The sequence below is a fragment of the Emydura macquarii genome, unplaced genomic scaffold, assembly GCF_026122565.2.
Source record: "Emydura macquarii macquarii isolate MOO-44397 ecotype Brisbane River unplaced genomic scaffold, CSIRO-AGI_Emac_v2 contig_968, whole genome shotgun sequence".
Taxonomy (NCBI): domain Eukaryota; kingdom Metazoa; phylum Chordata; order Testudines; family Chelidae; genus Emydura; species Emydura macquarii.
This window is the reverse complement of record NW_027131105.1, coordinates 12318043-12337962: the sequence shown is the minus strand read 5'-3', so window position 1 is coordinate 12337962 and position 19920 is coordinate 12318043. Positions and strand designations below refer to the sequence as shown.

The window sequence follows — 19920 nt, the reverse complement described above, 5'->3', positions numbered from 1 at the left end:
AGGCCTCTCTGCCTCTCTTCTCTCCACTCCTCCAGCATATACCAGGTCTCCATGGTGACCAGCACCAGAAGGTGGTCAGGGTAGGAAGATGAAGGGAGCAAGGTGGGGACAGGAGCTAAGGCAGAACGAGAGAAGCTTTTGGGGAGAAGACAGGAGATGGCCTCAAGCTCCCGCACTACCCTCAAGGACTCCTTTCAAAGCTGCCCCAGGCTCTCTGTGCTATCTGTAACCATCCTCCCAGGTTTCCCGACTTCCACTGCTACTATGGGAACCCTCCAAGCTCCACCATAAAAAAAAATCTCTCTTCCAGATTTTTCCACAGCACCAAACCCCAGCCCCTCCCACTCCCATTCCTTTTCTTCTTAAAACTAGACGTGGACAGGAGAGAGATTTACTAAACAAGGTATTTACATTTAAACCAATGTAAATGTGAAATGGAAAGTAAAACCTTTTCAGTTATCTAATATGCTGCAAACATTGTAGTAAACTTTAACACACAATTTAACACAGTAGTGTGGTATTCAAATGAGATTCAACTCAAACATGCATAGGGAGAGTAAAGTTATTTTATTAAATCATGCACATCACGTGTGTTAGTGCAAATAGTTTAATCTGTACTCGAGAAATTCTATTGTACTTTTTATACCTTTACAAAATAGATTTAAAACAATTATTTACTTTAAAAAAATGTAATTCTGAAGTAAAGCATTTCAGAACAATATTTGCAATAATCTATATACAAGAGGTACTGAGTACCACTGGCATATGAGTGTTTTGTGATTGGGTGCTTCCTGCAACTGAAAAAAAATGAAATGTTAACTAGGTGACTCAATATTATTAAAAGTCACTTGTGGACTAATTCTTCCATAAATCTAATAATCCTTCCATTAGCAAATCCCAAGTAATTTAAGGTAGAATTTAAGGTAGACAATGACCCTCAAAACTTCACAAGGCAAATTATATGCTAAATTTCTATTTAAATATTCAACTATATCTGTTGATTGCCATAAAATCTTTTAAAGCCAATTAAATCTTCGCTGAGATTATCTTCCCTATTCTGAAGTTTCCATTAGCTGAATCATTTTACTTTGCAATCCTTTAGTATATGATATAGAACCTTAATAAACTTTTTAAACAGAACTGTTGAGTTGCACGACTATAGCCAACACTGAATTAAGTGTTGGCTAACTATAGTGATTACCCAATCAAAAAGTCAATAATTAACAATAGTTACACTAGGAAATAAACTTTTTAACGGGGACCACTGTATGAAGGTATATTATGCATATTATGTCATGTAATGTTGATGCAAAAGTTTCTAGTTACCAAAAATAAACTCTCTCTGTTTATTAACTTGATGCGTACATGACCAGTTAGATGATTCTAACTTTGCAATAGCTTGCCTATCTTGGATTTTTTTTTAGTTTACACATAGATGCATTGTAGCATCTCCCATAGCGAAGTTGTCAATAAAAACTTACCTAAATAGACAAATATTACTTCTCCTGTTCAGTTTTGAAAATATTAAATGACTGAAAAAATAAGTTGCTAAAATGTGATATGTGTGAAAGTATTCAGACTTTAAAGAATGTGTCTCTTTAAATATATGAAATTTAATAAATTACATTCGAACTAAAGGTAATATAAATTGGATCACTGCACTGTCCACCAAATGACCGAGATTTTGCTCCCACAAATACCTTAGTTCACTCAAGAACACACACAAGCACACACTCCCACACGCGCACACAAAATATCCTAGGCAGTTGTTTGCCATCCAATGTCTTATCTATCTCCTTAAGGCTGGACATGAATTGTATTTATTCCCAAAATTATTAATAAAACAATCTTTACTGAAGCAAAATATTTGTTTCCTTCAAAAGGCCTGGAAAGAGAAGTTATTTTAAGTCTTGTTCCCACTAGCTCAGTGACTTACAGCAAGTAAAAATGGTACATTAATGTAAAAAAATATTTCAAACTGAAAGGCACTGAGCATACTGCCTCTTATTTCGAAGTATCTATAAGGTTATTTGGCATGGGTACCCAAATCAGAAATGTGTTTTTCTTTTAAATCTGGCAATCAGATTCTAAAGTAAAATATCCACAAAACTACCCATTATAAATAATTTGGTACCAAGAAGCCTACTTTAGGCCACCATAATAGTATTTAGAATCCCAACATACTAATTTAAAAATTACATGAAATTGTAAGCAAAAATATTGCTCACAGTAGAATGAAGTCATAATTTTATTCCCTCTTTATAGACAGATACATTTTATACAGTTTAAAGCAATGACCCTTCTACTGTTCTCACGCAGAGCTTTGTTGCATTAAGAGGTAAAATGGAAGAGAATTAATCTGTTTTTCTCCAGTACGTGAGTGATGCCAGCTTCTAAAGGGAGGACGGTGAATGGATTCAACAACAGTTCTCATGGAGAAGCTCTGGTTAGGCCTGGGTACAGCACCACAGCTGTTACAGCAACCAAAGCTGCCATCAGAGGCATCCAAGGCCATTGTCTCTGTGTGGAGAGAAAAAAAATCAATATCATATTTGTTCTAGATTACACTACTCAGTTAACCCCTTGGTTCTGAAAAGTCCTGAGCACCTGTTGATAAACATCACTGATATGTTTCCCATGAACCCTTACTGTTGGGAAATCCTGACTCTTGACACCAAGGGGTTAAACCATATTTGGCCTAGCACAAGGAATTCCAACAGACGCATTCCTCACAATGGCACGTCACCACGAGAGTCTTTAGTAGTTCTGCATTTTCAACTTTGTTTCAATACACACCTAGAATAATATCTCCTATTAAACTTTTGAGGTATTAAGATGCTCATAATATTGTTTGTGGCAGAATATTTGTAGACCTATGCTATGCAGTAATGGCATCTTAGTTCTTCGCTTTGAGTGTTTAAGCCAGATCTGAGACATTACTTCTAAGTGGATCCTATCAAGATAAAATACCATGCAAGCCCAATAAAAGTTATGTCAAGGGTAAATTATTTTACATAGGTCATACTGGGACACATTGTAGATGTAATGCAAGCTTAGAATTGAGAATGCAAACCCACCACCTATTTGTTATTCCCATCTTGTCCTTTTTCTATCTTCTTCACAGCAATAATGAGAAAAGTGAAAAAGTGTTAAAAGCCAGAGAGGAAATTCTAAGTCCACAAATAAGAAATAAAGGACCAAATTTCAATTTAAACAGGCAAACTCTTCATTTTCCATATTTGATTAAGTAATTGGGTTTTCTTTCAGGCCCTGACACTGCAGTATTTCACCAAATTTGCCCCATTTTGCTAAAGACAAACTGAGAGCAAGTTAGAAGAGGTACATTCAAAACTGGTTAGGTTAGAATTAATTCATGGTTAGAATTATAACAAAGAAACCACACAGATGTTAAATGATTAGTTGACTGTTCAGCTTGACAGTATCGCTAGTATGGCATATTAAATGAAGGGTTTGCTTCAGGTAAATAAATATCCGTGAGCATTTCACCATGCACTATTTTACAGAAATGGCACAAACAGGTGACAGGGACAAACATACATTGACTGAACAGTAGTGCTTGTACCTTTCTCTACCACAATGGGCCGTAACACCAATACAGGAAAGCCAGGATTAGGCCGATGAATACGGCTGGGACGGGTTGTAATATGGAAGGCTAAAGAAGGGAAGGGATATTAAAAATCATTTTGTGCTATAAAATCAATAAGGTAAAGATAATTTAGATGGGGGAAAATAAGTCAAAGAGTGAGTTTTGTTTTAATCGAAATGTATTAAAGACATCTAACACAATACAGCATGATCTAATTCGGTATACAAAGTTAGTACACCACTCTACTCAAATGAACATGGATATTTAAAAATAAAATGAAGTAAGCAGAAAATGTTCTATGGAAGTCCTTTGTCACCACTTGGAATTTAGGATTTCCGGTCAAAATGAGGCTAAAATTGACAAGTCAGTCTATCACATTAGTGTCTTCCTTAAAAAAAAAAAAAAGATGGGAGATTGAGCATGGGTTTTCCTTTTACACAATGAAAGCTCATCCAGGCATCCCTAGGCAATGGACTAAGCATAGTCAGAAGGTCAAAGAAGCACTACAGATTCTTCAGCCATTTCTTTACACTCAGCAATTTTCTACCTCCTGCCCATAAGAAAAATTCCTCTTCCTATGAATCACCTACAATTATGTTACAATGCAAACCCTGTAGTTAAGACACTTTTATGAGACTGCAACATTATTGAACATTAGCTATGAAGTGTATTACAATGATGGAGTACATACCTATTGGGGAACCCTGGGAGATGAACATCTTCACTAGATCATAAGCTTCTGATAGCCCAAATTGCTAAAGTATGAAAGTTCGATTTAAGTCTTGGTCTCTCATCTTGAGACAATTTTGTGTTGCTAGTCAAATTTCAGGCCATCAACATAACATATACCTTATGATCTCAATGTTTTAATTGCACACAAACTAGTTCAATTCGTAGACAACAACATCTCTTTACTTCAAGCTCTGGTGGATAACCTCTATCCTGTGTCATGAAATGGTTAATTCAGTTTAAAAGGAGTGACTGACATAGGTGATAAGAATTGCTTACTAAGTATATTTTTAAAACTATCCTTAGAAGATACCTGTTTTCCCTGGCTACATGTGTGTGTACATACACACCTACTTGGGAATAAGTTCAGATCATGCTAGATGTCTTTTTAGTGCTTTTTTGTGCTGAAGCCATGTTGATTTTGTATAGTCAGCTAAATATTAATTAAACTCATGTGTATAGACTTTCTAGCATAAGTTACTTGGAATTTAAAAAAAAAAAAAAGACATTTCAAAGAAAAACTTCAAATGTGCGTCAATATATATGAAATTTAGAAGGCGTTCTACCCTATGCAATACATGCCTTGAATGTATGCTAATTTAAATTTGTTTTAATCAAAGCCAATTTCCAATAGATAAGTTATGTGTAATTATAATTAAGGCATTTTCTTGCAGTATCACTCCCTTGTAGTTTGTGCTGAAAATCCAAGTGCCATCTTCCCACAAGAAGCACAATGGAAGGAATAATCACCGCAGTGTCAAAAAAAGTGCCAAAAGATTTCAAATTGATCAAAGCACATAACATGCTCAAACCATTCACATGAATAAGTCCATCACTTAAAGTCTCAGAAAATCATCAATAACTACAAACATGCTAATACATGTAGCTCAATAAGTCTATGCATTTAGACCATGACATTGCTTTTTAAAATTAATCCTTGACCCTTTCAAAAGAAAGAGAAACACAAAACCCTTGTGAATTTCTAATATGAGCTTGCAAATGGAGTAAAGGAATCTTCTCTCCTCTAGCATTTATTGCATATAGAATGGTTTATTGCTTTTTATTTTACCATTACATGCAACCATATAACATGCATGACGTATAGTAAAAGCAGCCATAACATTAATGGACTTGCCCACAAAAGACAAGACAAACCTTTTACTCTCCCCTGACACTGCCCTAACATATAATGAAAGTCTTCTCGTTGTACTCTAATCAAACCAATGCCTGATCAAAAACATGTGCCCCTTACACTGATTGAAGATCTGTAAAATCAGGCTTTGGCAGGCCACAGAAGGGTGCAAGTTCCATGGCTGGCATCGTTTCTTCCAAAAATTCTTAGCCAAAAGTGAAGTGGAAGATAATGGCTTCAGCCACAAGAGGAGGTTAGTGGTACTTGGAAAAAAAACTTCCAGTCCCAGGAAGCTTCAGGATTTTCTGAGTCACCTAGCAAGATGATTCTTGAGAGTTGCCAAGCTTAACTAAACTTTCAAAGTTTTAAAAACATCACCCCATGTGTGTTAAATAGATGCTCTTCCTATGAGTCCCTCCATCTGTACACATTTTGCTGCTGCTCATCTTACATTGACCTCCTCCAGCCTCCCCAACAGTCTAAATAGCTCCTTTCCTGTGCTCCTTCAGCCCTCCCCAAAAGCAGCATTCAGATAGTGCAACAATTCCTTATTTTGCTGTATGTCTGATCTCAATCTCTCTTCCCTCAAAATCCACCAATTTCTCTATATACATCCTTCCCTCCTCGCAAAACTCCCTTCCCACTTCCATCCCTTCTCCTGTTTCCTCTCAGTCCTTCCTCCCAATTTCTCACTGACATACTTAGCTTGCTTCCTGAGGTCCAGGTTCTTAAAAGGTTAAGTGTGAGGAGTCTACTACTTACTGCCTGCCACTCAGGGGATGTCTACACTGCATTATAAAACCCAGTCTCTGACTCAAGTTTGTGCTCAAACATGGGCTTGGAAACACCTAGTCCACAAATGTAGGTGCCACAGACCTGAGTTTACAATGCAGTTCAGACATATCCCTAATGTATTCCCTGCTGAATCAGGCCTTTTTTCCTGTTCCCTCTCACTCATAGCATATAAGGCCAGAAGGGACCACTAGAGTATGGTCTGTCATTAAAAGTTTGGAGAAGGGTTCCAAGTAAGAAGGAAACTAGTGTGAGAATATTACCATCAACCACACATACAGCAAAAAGAAGAGAGTGAGTGTGACCTCCAGTTCTCTTTCCTTCTCTCCTAATTCTGCTGGTATCTTCAAAGGACTACAGAGAAGTGGGGTAATTATATTGACTAACAGTATTTGTGACATTCAGAGGACGCTGTGCTTTGTAGGCACCAAAAGCTGTCTCTAGTAGTAGACTCAATCCTGTGACAATATTTCAAATTAATTACTACAGAAAAGAACATTACAGTTACTGAGGCTGGAAAGAGTAATGCATTTGAGCTATACTTCACAATGTATGCAGCACTAGCTCATCAGGGCCCTTTTCCCTTTAGAGGCAGGACCAAGAGACAGTCAGAGGATAGCATTTCTGAACCATCACCACACACAAAGAAGGTATCTTGGGAAAGATCTGTTTTTTCTGTTATATTTAATACAATTATTTGGGTCCAGGACTCTTGGTTTTTGTACAGAAGATTTTCAGAGAGAATTTTTGCATCTTTTTGTGAAATGAAAACTCTTTGCCTGGCTCTGTTTGCTAGTCTTTAGTCCAGATTTTTAAAGAGAGCATAAGCACAGGGACATCTGTAAAACAGTGTATGCAGTTACTCACCTAATTTGTGTGCACAATTACGGCAATTGTGTATTCAAATGTGCACATTTGCACATGCAAATACACAGGAATCTAAATGGTTACTTGTATATTTTGCACAGTAGCTGCAGCACATATGATGCATGCAATTGCAGATATATTTTTGTATACAGCCGTTTTGAAAACCTGGTCTTTACTGTATAACACACAAATATTCTCACAATCAACAGGAAACTTGCCATCACAGTGTCATAACCAGAGGCCGACATGTACTTTGTACAGACTTACATTGTTTCCTTTTTCTTGTAGCAGCTTCAGGTTGTCTTGACATTGTTTGAGCTCATCTGTGATTGATTGCTTTTCCTGCTCAGTCATTTCAAACTTCAACTTCAGTTCTGAGAGTACAGTCTGTGTCTTTTCATACTAAAGGAAAAGAAAAAATAATCTACAGAATCATCTTAAATTGGACATTAGAAGTTAAATTCTGTTAAAGTAAGTCAATGAAGTGTCAGAAACAATGACTTCCTTGTCAATCACGTTTCAAGATAACTAGGTCTGAACTAGTAGTTCCATATAAAAACAGCAGATGAAAGATCTGTTTAGAGGGCAATCAAAACCATCTTATTTTGCAAGGAGAAACTACAGCAAATAACCTTTTTCCATTCTTACTGAAACAGTCTTCTAGATTTTCTTTTTACTGTGATTTCTTCCTCTTGGATTGAAGCCTTAGAACTAGTTGAATATATATATATGCCTTTGCTTTTTGATAGCAAAGAGAGCCTTGAAATCCTGCTGCAGGTATAACTAAAGGAGAACTAAGTCTTAGTTATATAGTGCCTTATCTTGCATGATGCCAACATCTTTACTAATGACATATGCTATATTCATAAATTATTTCACCTACCACTGGAATACAGCCTTCTTCTTGAATAGAAGGCAGCAACCAACAGTGCACAAGATCGCACTTCATTTTAGAAAAGTAAGTAAAGGTCACCATTATCCAAATGAAACAGCATAGGGAATTTAAGAAGGCAGAATATAACAAATCAAAATCAAAATATAGCCTAGAAATTAAGGCTAACCTCCCCTAACATTAGTATAAAATGGCACGCAAACTTTAATGACAACTTCAGTAATGCTTTTACACTTCTTTCAAAAGGTAGCACACCCAATCACACTATGCCCTTTATGGACATATCAGGGCATTCAGAATGGACTCAAAGAAGTGTTTCTCCTACTAAATAACTAAACTCACATCCTACAACACTCAAGAGTTTTCCTTTGCAGGTTTCCCATCCAATTGCTAACCAGATCAGACCCTAATTTGCTTTGTGATATAATCAGCAGTGATGCTTCATTAGAATTATTTTAATTGTCTAGGGTATTCAGAGAAGAGGGTTGAATTCAATATAGCATGCAATGTGAAAGTACAGTGTGCTGGTGGCCAACAACATTGATAGCAGTGTTCCAACATATTCTACTTATGTACTGCACCAAACACAATGTGCTTACAATGTCTCATTAATGAAGAGGGAAAACAATGCTTTAATGATATCAATCCAAAACGTTTAAGTTTGTTAATATTCAGACATCTTCTGTGCTAACCTCACACTGTAGATGTCTATTTCTCTGACTGCTATACCCTCAACTCTTTCGGAGCAACTGTCTCCAAAACCAAGAGATATACTGAGTGAATAGTATGCTCTGGTATAAGTAAATGCAATATCATAATTCACCTCTTTCCTGCACAAATGTAATTATCCAGTAGGAAAGTACCATAATGACAAGCCCTGGATTGGAGGGAGAGCAAAATGTTTCGTATCTAGTTAATTTCACATCTGTTCTGAAGTATAAGCATATGTATCTGTACAAGTCAAAATGGTGCAAAAGATCCAAGGTCAAATATGAGACAAATCAAATCTTCTCCCCACAAAGTTGTACTTCAAGATGATTAAAATGGAAAAGAATGTAAGAGTAAACATCGTTCTAGACATTTTAAAGGACTGTTTGCTATTATGAGTATTAGGCTCTTATTCTCCATGTGGGCTAGACAAGAACACACATAATAAAATATTCCTACATCAAGGAAAGCTTATCCCTATTGTTCAACATCTACATATGTTCAAATTCTTGTACAGGTCACAAGTTTGTGGCAACCCTCACAACAGGTGATTTGGGAAGAGCTAGAAAGCATGACTTTCAGCACCAAAGCACAGGTCTCTGCCATTTGAGCTAAAAGAAGCAGCTCCTTTATGGATTTAGAATGTCTACAGTTATAAAGTTACATGTTAACAAGATTAATTTACTTTTTTTTTTAAACATATGACAATGGTATATTACATAATGGTGATGAATTTATGACAAAGCAAGGAAAAGGACTGCAAAAGGAATAAGGGGAAAAAATCCACCAGTGACTGAATAAAGCTTCTCTAATTGTGTTCATGAGTAAAGGGAACTAACTATTGCAGGTTTTTCCCCCCCATATATACCCTTAGAGTATGTACTTCAGCAGCCTCATTTGAAGGGTTCTAACTTTATCATATGCACTTCTTAATCACCTTCCAAAGGCCCGAGGATCCAAGCCTGATTATTACATAGGAAGGATACTCATCTTTGCAGAGAATGTGCTGCAGAAAAATGAGTGTGTCTAATATTGTACACAAATTGTCTAAGTACAGTTAATACCTATTTACAAAGTTTACTAAGAATTTAATGCTGTAATCAGGAATCACTGCCTATCTGCCATTTGAATGGTAGTCATAAGTGAAAGCTGCCCATGAACATCTTAAAAAACAGTGCACTTTGCTTGCAAAAGCAAATATTTAGAATGTTTCCAAACATAACTTACTTGAGCTAGATCTTTCCCTTTTAGGTTCACAAATTCCCTTATTTGTGCATCAAGTCTACTGACACAAAACCACTTGTATTAATAACAATTTTGAGATGTTTTGATGTCACAGCTATTTTCACTATATTGCCTAAATAGCTTAAACATCAGTTGTTGGTCATAGGATCCAATCATAATAGGAATTAATGTCGTTCCGTTTACCTCTTTCTGAACATCCTTTGCTTGATTCTCAGCTTCACTGAGTAGAATTTTTAGACTAGCTGCATCACGTTGATGTTGTTCCTTCAAAGATCCCATTTGATTTTCAAGTTCCTTTCGGGTCATTTCAAGAACACTCAGATCACTGGTTAGTGCTAAACTCTGTTTCTGAGAACTGCAAAACAATATTCAATTCATGCCTCACATTTTAAAATAAAACATTTATATAATTTATCCCCAAGAACTTTACAAACTATATGCATACCATACAGTACTACCAAATTGCAGCTATCCCTGGGAAGGAGAACAGCATCAGCACACCTTATAATAAGGGAACAGAAAAATTTTTGACGAAAATAATTACACAAATACTTTGAGTAGAAACTAACTCACAAGAACATATCAATGAGACTTACAGTATACATAATGTACATATTTCTACTTCAATTTAGTTCATTCTAGCTTATAAGAAATAAAATATCTTGCACATTCTAAAATAGAAAATGTATTAGTCATCATGAAAATTGTCATTCCATAAAGGTGTATACTTTATTAACATAAAAATCTGTAAGTTAAATAAATACTAAGTGCTTAAGTTAAGTCATTGTAATTTGTGCCCATAACAACGTATAAGCAATTGAAATATGAACCGTTCTCCTAGAAACCATTGGTGGGTTTTTTTTTTGTTTTTTTTTTTTTTTTTAAGAACAGAAACAGAGATCATCTGTGTCCCTACATTTCCATATGCAACCCCCACATGAGCATGAACATTTTGTGTGATGAAATACAGGTGCAAAAGTGATCACATATTTATGTGCCCAGACCACTCCAACTACTTTTAGAAAGGTAGACTACACTTTTACTCAGTCAAAATGGAGTAGGATCCTGCGGCAAAATAGATTGGTGCTAGATTAGATTGACTGTCAGTGAGAATATATCACTAGTGGCCTGGACTGGCAGTAAAGAGTTGGTGGAAATATACCAGAAGACTAGATACTGTTATAAGGGAATTGTAATGGGGTGGTGTGATGGTGGTGTTAGACTGGATACAGTAGAAATATGGGAGAGGAGAGAAGAGTTAGAGAAAATAGGAGCAGAAGCAGAACAAAGGGAGATTCATGTAAAAGGTTTGGCTTCAGTTTGCCTAAAACAAATGACCCACTCCTTCTTGGAATGCTCCACTGCAGGGAACCTTCCATTGGTAATTACAACTAGAACGTCCCCTAGGGAACAGTACAAAGCAGAGGGGAAGGAGAGTGCATAGTGGAGCACTCAAAGGGGGACACAACACAAAGAACCACAGTTACTGCATAAAGTGAGTAACCTCTTCTTAGAGTAGTGTCCAAGTGCTCCACTTCAGGTGACTTCTGAGCAGTATCCCGAGAGGGAATTGAATCCAGAACTGAAGGTAGTACTGCAGAACTAAGTGCAGGATTGGATCTGGCAGCATGAATCAAACTGTAATGTTTCAAAAAATGTATGCACTGAAGCTCATGCCCTACATATCTCAGATTCTGGCACAGTCTTAAATAATGCTACAGATATTGCTTGTGAGCTGTCAAATGTGCTATCACCTTTTGGGGGAGGGCAGAGTGAGGAAGTGGGAGAATGAAAGCCTGCAGCATCATAATAAGTGATAATATATTCAGATATCCATCTTAATAGTTTCTGAGCAGAGATTGAGGACCTCTTGGATCTATCTGCATAGGAAATGAAGAGGCCAGGTGACTTTTGAAATTATTTGATCCTATCTAAGCAGAAAGCCATTGCTCTTCTAACATCTAGGGCATGGAAACAGAATTCCTAGATAGAGCTATGTGATGTCGGAAGAAATACTGGTAGATGAATGGATTGGTTAAGCTGATAGTCCCTTAGGTAAGAATTTAGAGTGTGGACATAAAGGCACTTTGTCCTGAAGAATACCGTAAAGGGGGTGGAAGGGAGATTTGCCATCAAGGCTCCCATTTCCCCAGTACTGCAGGCCGACATGATGACTACTAAAAAAAGCCATCTTCATATATAAATGGATCAGAGAACAAGTTGCCGTAGGTTCAAATAGGAGTTTCATAAGGTAACTAAGGACCAAGTTTAGGTCCAAGGTTGGGGTAGTCTCTCTAATCTGAGGTAAAGATTCTGCAACCCCTTAATAAACCTAGATGGCACCAGCTGAGCAAAAACCGGAGATGTCTTCTACTGGAGGATGAAAGGTTGATATTGTGGCCAAGTGTTGATATTGTGGCCTTAATTAGGCTAACTGATAACCCCGATTTCTTCAGATCCAGCAGGTAATCCAGAATGACACAGTTGCACAAATTCAGGCAGGAGACCATTGGAAGAATCTTTTCTATTTCTGCAGGTAAGTAGTTTGGGTTGACCTCTTTCTACTATTTACTAACACCTGTTGTACTTCCATAAAGCAGGAGGATTCTAACTCCATGAGCTATCAAGGGACCACGCCCTGAGGTGGAGAATCCCTAGAATAATGTGAAGCACATGACCCACATCCTGTGAGAGGAAATGAGGAGTGGTTCAGGCTTGAATGATGATTGGACACGTAGGTGGAGCAGACAACAGTACCAAGCTTGTTTTGACCAGGCTGGCTCTATAAGAATAAATCAGGTCCTGTCCCATCTGATTTTGTTCATCACTCTTACTATCAGCAGTGTTGAGGGAAAACACATAGAACAGACCCTTCTTCCAAGATAGAAAAAAGACTTCCCCCCTCTTGGACAGAAAAGAGGGCAATTCTTGTTCCTGGAGGTGGCAAAGAGATGCACTTCTGGCAGTCGCATCTTTAGAATATACTATGGAGAACTTGAGGGTCTAGCTGAAGAGTCTTCTGAGGAGTTGGCTGTGATGTTCTGGATACTTGGGAGGATGGACTGCTGAAATTTGAATCCAAGGAGCTATACATCAGATCCATAATTTCATGGTTTTGATGCACAAGGAGGGTGATCTTGCTCCTTACTGCTTGTTGATATAAAACATGCAGGATACATAGTCAGTCATGACCCTAATCGATTTGCCCCTAATGAGGTGTATGAAATGAAGGCAGTGTTCCTTACATCCCAAACTGATGTGGAGACTGGTTTCCTGAATTGTCCATCTGCCCTAAGTCATGAGGGCATTGAGGGGGGCTCTCCATCCCAACTGTGAACAGTGGCAGGTATTTACCACACAGTCTTGGCTGGATCTCTGAGCACCTCATTCACATCCTGGAGGATGTTGCTGACTGCAAGCTATCCAAGAGATTGTGCTGTGAATCCCTGACTTCAAGTGGAATTTAAAGAGTGTCTGCTACCCCCTTTCTGAGGTCTTGAAATTGTCGAAAATGATCAGCCAAAGATGGTGGTAGAGGCATAACTGCCTCATCCAGAGACAAGGATAAAATAGTTATTTGAGGAGTGGCCTCTATCTGCTCTGGTCTCCTGCTCCCAGTGGCGTACCATGGGACTCTGGTGCCCAGGCGCCAGTGCTTGCATTTGCACCCCCCACATCATCCCCTCCCCCCCCCCAGAGAGTTGTAGGTCACTTTTTTGGGGCTTGTTCCCAGTGTTGGGTCACTTTCTTTTGTTTTTGGGCTGATCACTTCCGCGAGCTTCTGACTTCCGACGCCACGAGACCAGAACTGAAAATGCAAAATCCGCCATCTTTGTTCCAGAAAACAAATTGGGCTTGTTTTAGTCATATTTTCAAACAGGCCGGCACCCCCCAGGTTGGCGCCCAGGGGCCATACTCCCTCCCCCACCCCCGTCAGTACACCACTGCCTGCTCCACAAACATCTCCTCCTGTGTTTGGCGGGAGGGGAAATGGGTCAGGCTGGTTGGGAAGGAGAGGGCTATACGACTCTAGCCTCTCTATGAGGTGGTACCAGTAGTCTGGTGAATTGCTGCTGCTAAGCAGCCTACGTGTCCCAGTGTGGCCATTGGACAGCCCACACACCGGAGTGGGGTTGGCATGCAGGGTGGGTTCCATCATCCTTAATGATGAGCGCAATCTTCCCTGTGACTGTCAAAGAACGGGTTCCTGAAGGAATATGTTGAAGAACTCTGAACAGAAATAGAAGAGACCACCTGGAAGTCTCCTCATCCTCCTTCCTATCATTCAATAGAGGGACACCTTCAGAAAGTGGTGGAAAGTCATGTGGTACTAGAGGATGGTGGTCCAGACATCAGGGTCTTGGTACTGAGAGATGCTGGGATTTTTTTGGAGCTGGTTCCTTAAAATGAGAGTCCACATTCCTCTTTTTGGAAGTTTTCCCTCAAGCCTCCAAAGTCTTCCACTTCTTAGGGGAAGCCTGCACCAAGGCTGAAGGGATACCGGATCTGTCCAGAGACAGATTTACAGAGCGGTCTCCCTGATCTGATTCAGAAACTGGTCAAAGGGAGCATTCCATCCTGAGCAGTCTGAGTTTAATCTTCCTCTTCTTCTTTGCCCTGGATTTGAGGGCCAAGGAACTACATCTCCGATCAAGGGTTGAAGAGGTGCACTAGCACCTGAAGTGGAGCACTGACATGGATACTATTTGAAGATAATCAGGTTATTGTCCCAATACTATAGTCTAGATGAATCATCAAGCCACAAGATTCCAAAACTGAAAGAAAAAGGGATAATGGAGGAAGAGGGGATAAAATGGACAAATTGCTACTGTGTAAATTGGAGGCATTCTTTAGCAGCGAAGTAAAATGACTGAAGAGTGAAGGAACTACAAGACTGAAACATATACTGAATAACCATCACCCCAAAAAATAAAAAGATAGTTGTGAAGTATGTACATTTTGTAAGAACAGGAGATTTAGCTTTATTAATTGCCATAACATGGTAAATGAAATGCATCGTACAACACAATATCACTTCAGTCTATCATGACCATTAGAGATGTGACAGTATAGAGGATTCTGCAAACCAATCTCAGTATTTATTTGCAAGTTCCAAATGTTAAGCATTTTCTAATCCAAGTTTTTACATATATTTTTCTCTTTTGGGCAATAAAGAAAGACAACTTTTATTAAGTTTAACCAGTGTTAGAATGTATATTCCCAAGTCTCTATTGAAGTGGCAAAATTTAATTTAAAATAGGATGTGTCATTTGGAGTGTCTTCTACATTCATTAATAATATACAAATATTTTAAAAATAGAGCACAAAATGTGTATATGTAATTAATTGTAAACATGAACTGTTCTTTGACAAAACTATCTGTAAATCAAAAGTTAATAAAGTGCATACAATACATTTTAGTTCTCTTGTGTACAAGCTATTTAAAAAAAACAAAACAAAAAAACATAACTGGTCACTAATTTTTAAAATCGTTTTTAGCTGTTTTAGAAACCTTTTGAGCTAAAGCCATTTGTAACCTTTAGATTCAGTAGCACTTACCTATGAAGCTCTTTCTTTTGTCGCTGAAGTTCAGATGCAAGTAAACTATTTTCTTTCTTTAAGGAAAGGCATTCAGCTTCTAGAACATTCCACTCCTTTCTCAACTTTTCAAGTTCACCTGTAAACAATGTAAAATTACTCTGAGTAAAACCAAAGAAATAATGTTTCAAGTGCCCTCAAAAAGTAACAAAGAAAAATCTGAGAGGACTTGTAAGCAACTGTAACTTGTCAAGTTGATTATTATATTATACAAATTTTGTGGCACAGAAGTAGAACACATTATATATCAAATTATAAGCCAACATTATTAATACTTTGAGACACAAACACTTAGTGCTGCTATTTCTTATAAAAATGCAAGACTATAAAAAGATAAGTCTTTAGAAGTCTATTACTAGAATTTCAAAACTGAAAGTTATGGAAAAGTTTAGCATCTGCTTTTGCAGACGCTGACATCTAACTACAAAATTATTAGCACCAATAGAACTCAGGAGAATTAGGAAAAACAGAAGTCATTAGATTCCATACACGTCCTAGGACCAAGTAACAAAACATTCAAAACAAGCACTTAGAAGCTTGAAACCAAACCTATGAAAATCAGCAACCAGTACAATTAGTAGAGAAAGTCTTGGGATCCGAAAGCCCAGGCTCCAACCCAACCCCCGACATCTACATTGCAATTAAACAGCCCTGTAGCCCCAGCCTGAGTTAGCTGGCATAAACCAGTCAGAGATTTTTAATTGCAGTGTAGACACACCCCCAGAGACCTTCATAAAGAGTAATTAATGCAGAATTCTAAATTTTGTGTATGTGCCAACTTCCATCTACACACTACTGAAGAAATGTCAGTACAAGTATAATCAATACCGCTCTGTTTTATTGTGTATTGTAATCTGTATCCTGAGGCTCCTTGAAATTCTTAATTTAGGTATCAGCTTGGGAAGTTTGTAGCACTCTTTCCTCTAATACAAGTTCAACATAAACACCAGAATTAGGGCTCACACTGAATGATGCTACTGCAGTGCAGTACTATAGGGGTGCAACCATCCATTCATCGTCTATTTATATAGTTTTTGTTTTGGTGCCCACCATTGTAATATCTGAGCACCTCCCATGTTAACAGATTGGCACAGAAAGAGCCCTACTGGATTTCTGGGGTCTCTGGCTCTCTTACTTTCCTTGGTCAAAGGAAGATCCTATTGTAGTGAGAGAGACTGGTTGGGAAAAGTAGTCGTGTCACTCTCGTTCTTGTGGAAAAGCTTTTGTGAAAGAGATGGATCTTGAAACGTGCCCTAAAGGTGCTAGACTTGAGATTAGTTTACTCTCTCCTGAGAGCTTGTTACCTAGCTGAATTCTCTCTTCTGCAAAATGCCTCGTCACTTGCTCTCACTGGGTCATGGTTTGTGACCTCTATTACCCAAGATGAGTACAACAGTCTTGGCAACTGATAGACTGCACTGAAAGGATCAATTCCTTGAACTGGCAGCAGAAGTGGACTGGAAGCCAGTGGATCCTCCAGGCCTCTTAGCCAAATGTCTAGAAGATTACACTGCAGAGACTGTACTGAGCACTTTGCAACTCCTGTGGTATATGTATATTACTATAATATGTGCGATTTTGCCATGCTTTTCAGCTAGTGCCATTATACTCTTATTTCAATGAAAAGCATAGCTAAGTTTATCACTAATATCTTAAACGAATAATTTAGACAACATTTAAACTGCTATTTAAGTAACAAAGCAGTGTAGAATTACTGTGTCATGTATTCATGCAAAGTTTCTAGTTGCATTTCAAATTTGTTTATTTGGATTTTAATAATAAAGAAAATACAGAATAATAATGGCCTGAGTAATTTAATTCTGACACCTCAAAGTGACTGTTACAGTTCTCATCAGAATGAACCATGATCTTCTTACCTTGTAAATGAGTAGCTTCCTCTCTCTGCTGATCCTCGCACTGCTGACATCGCAGCTGGAAACTGGCTTGCAGATTGGCAATTTCTTTTTCGTATTTTGAAGCTTCTTTCCGCCAGTGTTCAAGTTCAGCCCGCACCTTCTGCAGCTCTTCTTGCAAAGCAGCAATATCAGTGTCTCGTTCTGATGCAGCCTTTTCTGCCCCTTGCTGAAGTAGCAGAATCTCATCTTGAGCACTAAGCAATTCATCTCGAGTGCTTGAAATTTCGTTCTCCTTTTCTTCACGAAGATTCTCAATATCTTCCTGCAATCTATGCAGCTGGGCTGGAAAGTAATATATAAAGAATGAATTTTTCTAAGCTATATTTATTACATTTGAAGAAAATCTACAGGAAAAAATCTTTTCCCTTAACCAACTGAATTTCACTAGACTTGAAAAACACAAACATGATTCAAATAGTTAATTTCACAAATATTATACTCTTAAAAGTGTGCTGATGTATCTCTGTTAGCACTATAGTCTAAGTAGATTAATAATGACACCTCTAGCAACTTAGTTCCATCTTTAACTTCATACTTTTGATTAAACTTTGGATGGGAAAGGTTTCTCAGGTCCAGGATGGAATTTTTGGTCAAAACAAGAATGAGTGAGAAACCCCGCAGCCCCACTCACCTGGGATCTGAGAGACCCAGATTCAAATCCCTGCTCTGTCACTGTACACATCCTTAACTATCAGGTATTAGCTACTCTGGAGTGGGTCTCTCTCAATCTCTCCTGTTGCAACTGTTCCACTCTGTATAAATATTCAGTGGAGCACGGACTCAAACCTAAGTCTCCCAAATTGCAGATGAGTGCTCTGACCACCGGGCTATTGGCTATTCTGGAATTGCTCTCTGATTTTCCATGAAAACCTTTTTGAGATAAATTTAGCATAACTTTTTTATTTTTATTACCCTTGCCAAATCTGGCAAAGGACCGGTTCTTCAATAAAGAATGATTTTTTTTGAAAAATTTTGAATTTTAGTTCAGTCTCAGTTATTAATGAATAAAAATTCTAAAAATCCTTTGGGCTGGGGTCAAAAATGGGAAGATTCATATCCAGAGAATATTTTTTTCAGAACGCTATTAGCATTTGAAAAATATGGTCATGTTGTAGGGTAATCTTCATTGTAACAACAGCTGCCAGGCAGAGTTAGAATGGTTTCTGAAACACTGGGTATAATTTGGAGAGCTATCAAATGAAATTTCCATAATATCTTTTTTTTGTTTAGGCAACAGACAAAAGCCATTACCACACCTGCTCTGAACCCTTTATTTAGACAATGACTAATTACATGGGCCCTTACAGTAGTCCTATTCTTCCCATCCATGAATTGAAGGAACCCTTCTCTTGTGGAATCAGCTGCTTCTGTGGCACTGTATCTCCCGACCCCACTCTTCCCTGGACATCACAGACGTGGGTGAAGAAAGAGTGGTGGGCCAGGGATATGATTGATGACCATGGTCCGTTCTCCTGACCCCATGCAGATCTTCTAGAAAATATATTACAGCATCTTCCAGGAGTCCTTTGGTGTAGTGAAACCAGAGAGAGTTCACTGTAAAGCACAACTGTCAAAGAGCTAGCAGAAGAGAAGGGTAGGGCCAGAAGCATAGAACCTCAGTGTGGGTCTGCCAGGTTTGTGGGCAGCCTCCATGGCTTATTTTCTGCCAGTGACAAACCTTCCTCACTCTAGAAAGGAATAAGGGACTCTTGTTGCGATTTCCTCCTCCAGAATCAGATTTCCCACTTCTGCTACTGCTTTGCTTGGTTGGAGAGACTTTTCTGCCAGGCTGTGTTAACAGCACAGCAGGCTCAAATCAGATTATTCCTTCGATTTTTCTGCAGGAAGGCATTACCCCGGGAACAGAGAAAAGCCTACATATTCTTTGCTAGAAGGCATATGCAGCACTCTATACAGTTTTCAGTGTGAGTGGTATATTACTGAAATTATCACCTGTAAACTCATTTGCTGTAGCTATTTTTCTTCTTATAGAAGTTGCTCTTCCTTAGCTTGGTGATGGTAGTTCCAGATCCACAAGTGTGAATGTAAAAGTATTGGATTCCATTTTGCTTTATCTGTTTTGGGTTGGAAAACTCATGGTTTGCCCATTTACCTCAGATGGAAACAGCTAGTAATGCCATTCCTTCATAAAAGTATAGGCAGGGATTCCACTAACATTTATTTCAGATTCTGAATTTGGAAGTAGCTTTGGAGTGGATAAAAGAACTTATATTTAGGAAAATTTTACCAATAAGGGAAGAAGCTGACCAGTGCATAAAACTAAATCGCTGTAAGAGTTGAGCATGCCTGTCAAGTTCAGAATGCCTGTCAAAAGACAATGTAAGGTGGCACAGCAGGCCTTTTTGGAGAATCTAAAGGTGAAAGGGAGAGAGAAAAATATACACTAGAGATTATTTCCTGCTAAAACCTAAAA

General features: G+C 38.2%; 1 protein-coding gene across 17 annotated transcripts in view; it reads right to left on the bottom strand.

Moving 5' to 3' along the window:
- Positions 1-548: 548 nt before the first annotated feature.
- Positions 549-19920, bottom strand: part of SLMAP (sarcolemma associated protein) — a 152810-nt gene continuing 133438 nt past the window's right edge. For 9 of the 17 annotated variants that reach the window (XM_067544216.1, XM_067544215.1, XM_067544226.1 and 6 more), the window contains 5 exons: positions 17448-17768; positions 15532-15649; positions 10156-10327; positions 7395-7529; positions 549-2520 (listed from right to left, as the gene is read on the bottom strand). In XM_067544216.1, the coding sequence (XP_067400317.1) occupies positions 2431-2520; positions 7395-7529; positions 10156-10327; positions 15532-15649; positions 17448-17768 (836 nt within the window). In that variant the 3' untranslated portion in view covers positions 549-2430. Of the gene's footprint in view, positions 2521-3583; positions 3674-7394; positions 7530-10155; positions 10328-15531; positions 15650-17447; positions 17769-19920 lie in introns of all 17 variants that reach the window. The other 8 variants (XM_067544217.1, XM_067544227.1, XM_067544219.1 and 5 more) reach the window with 1 other exon arrangement.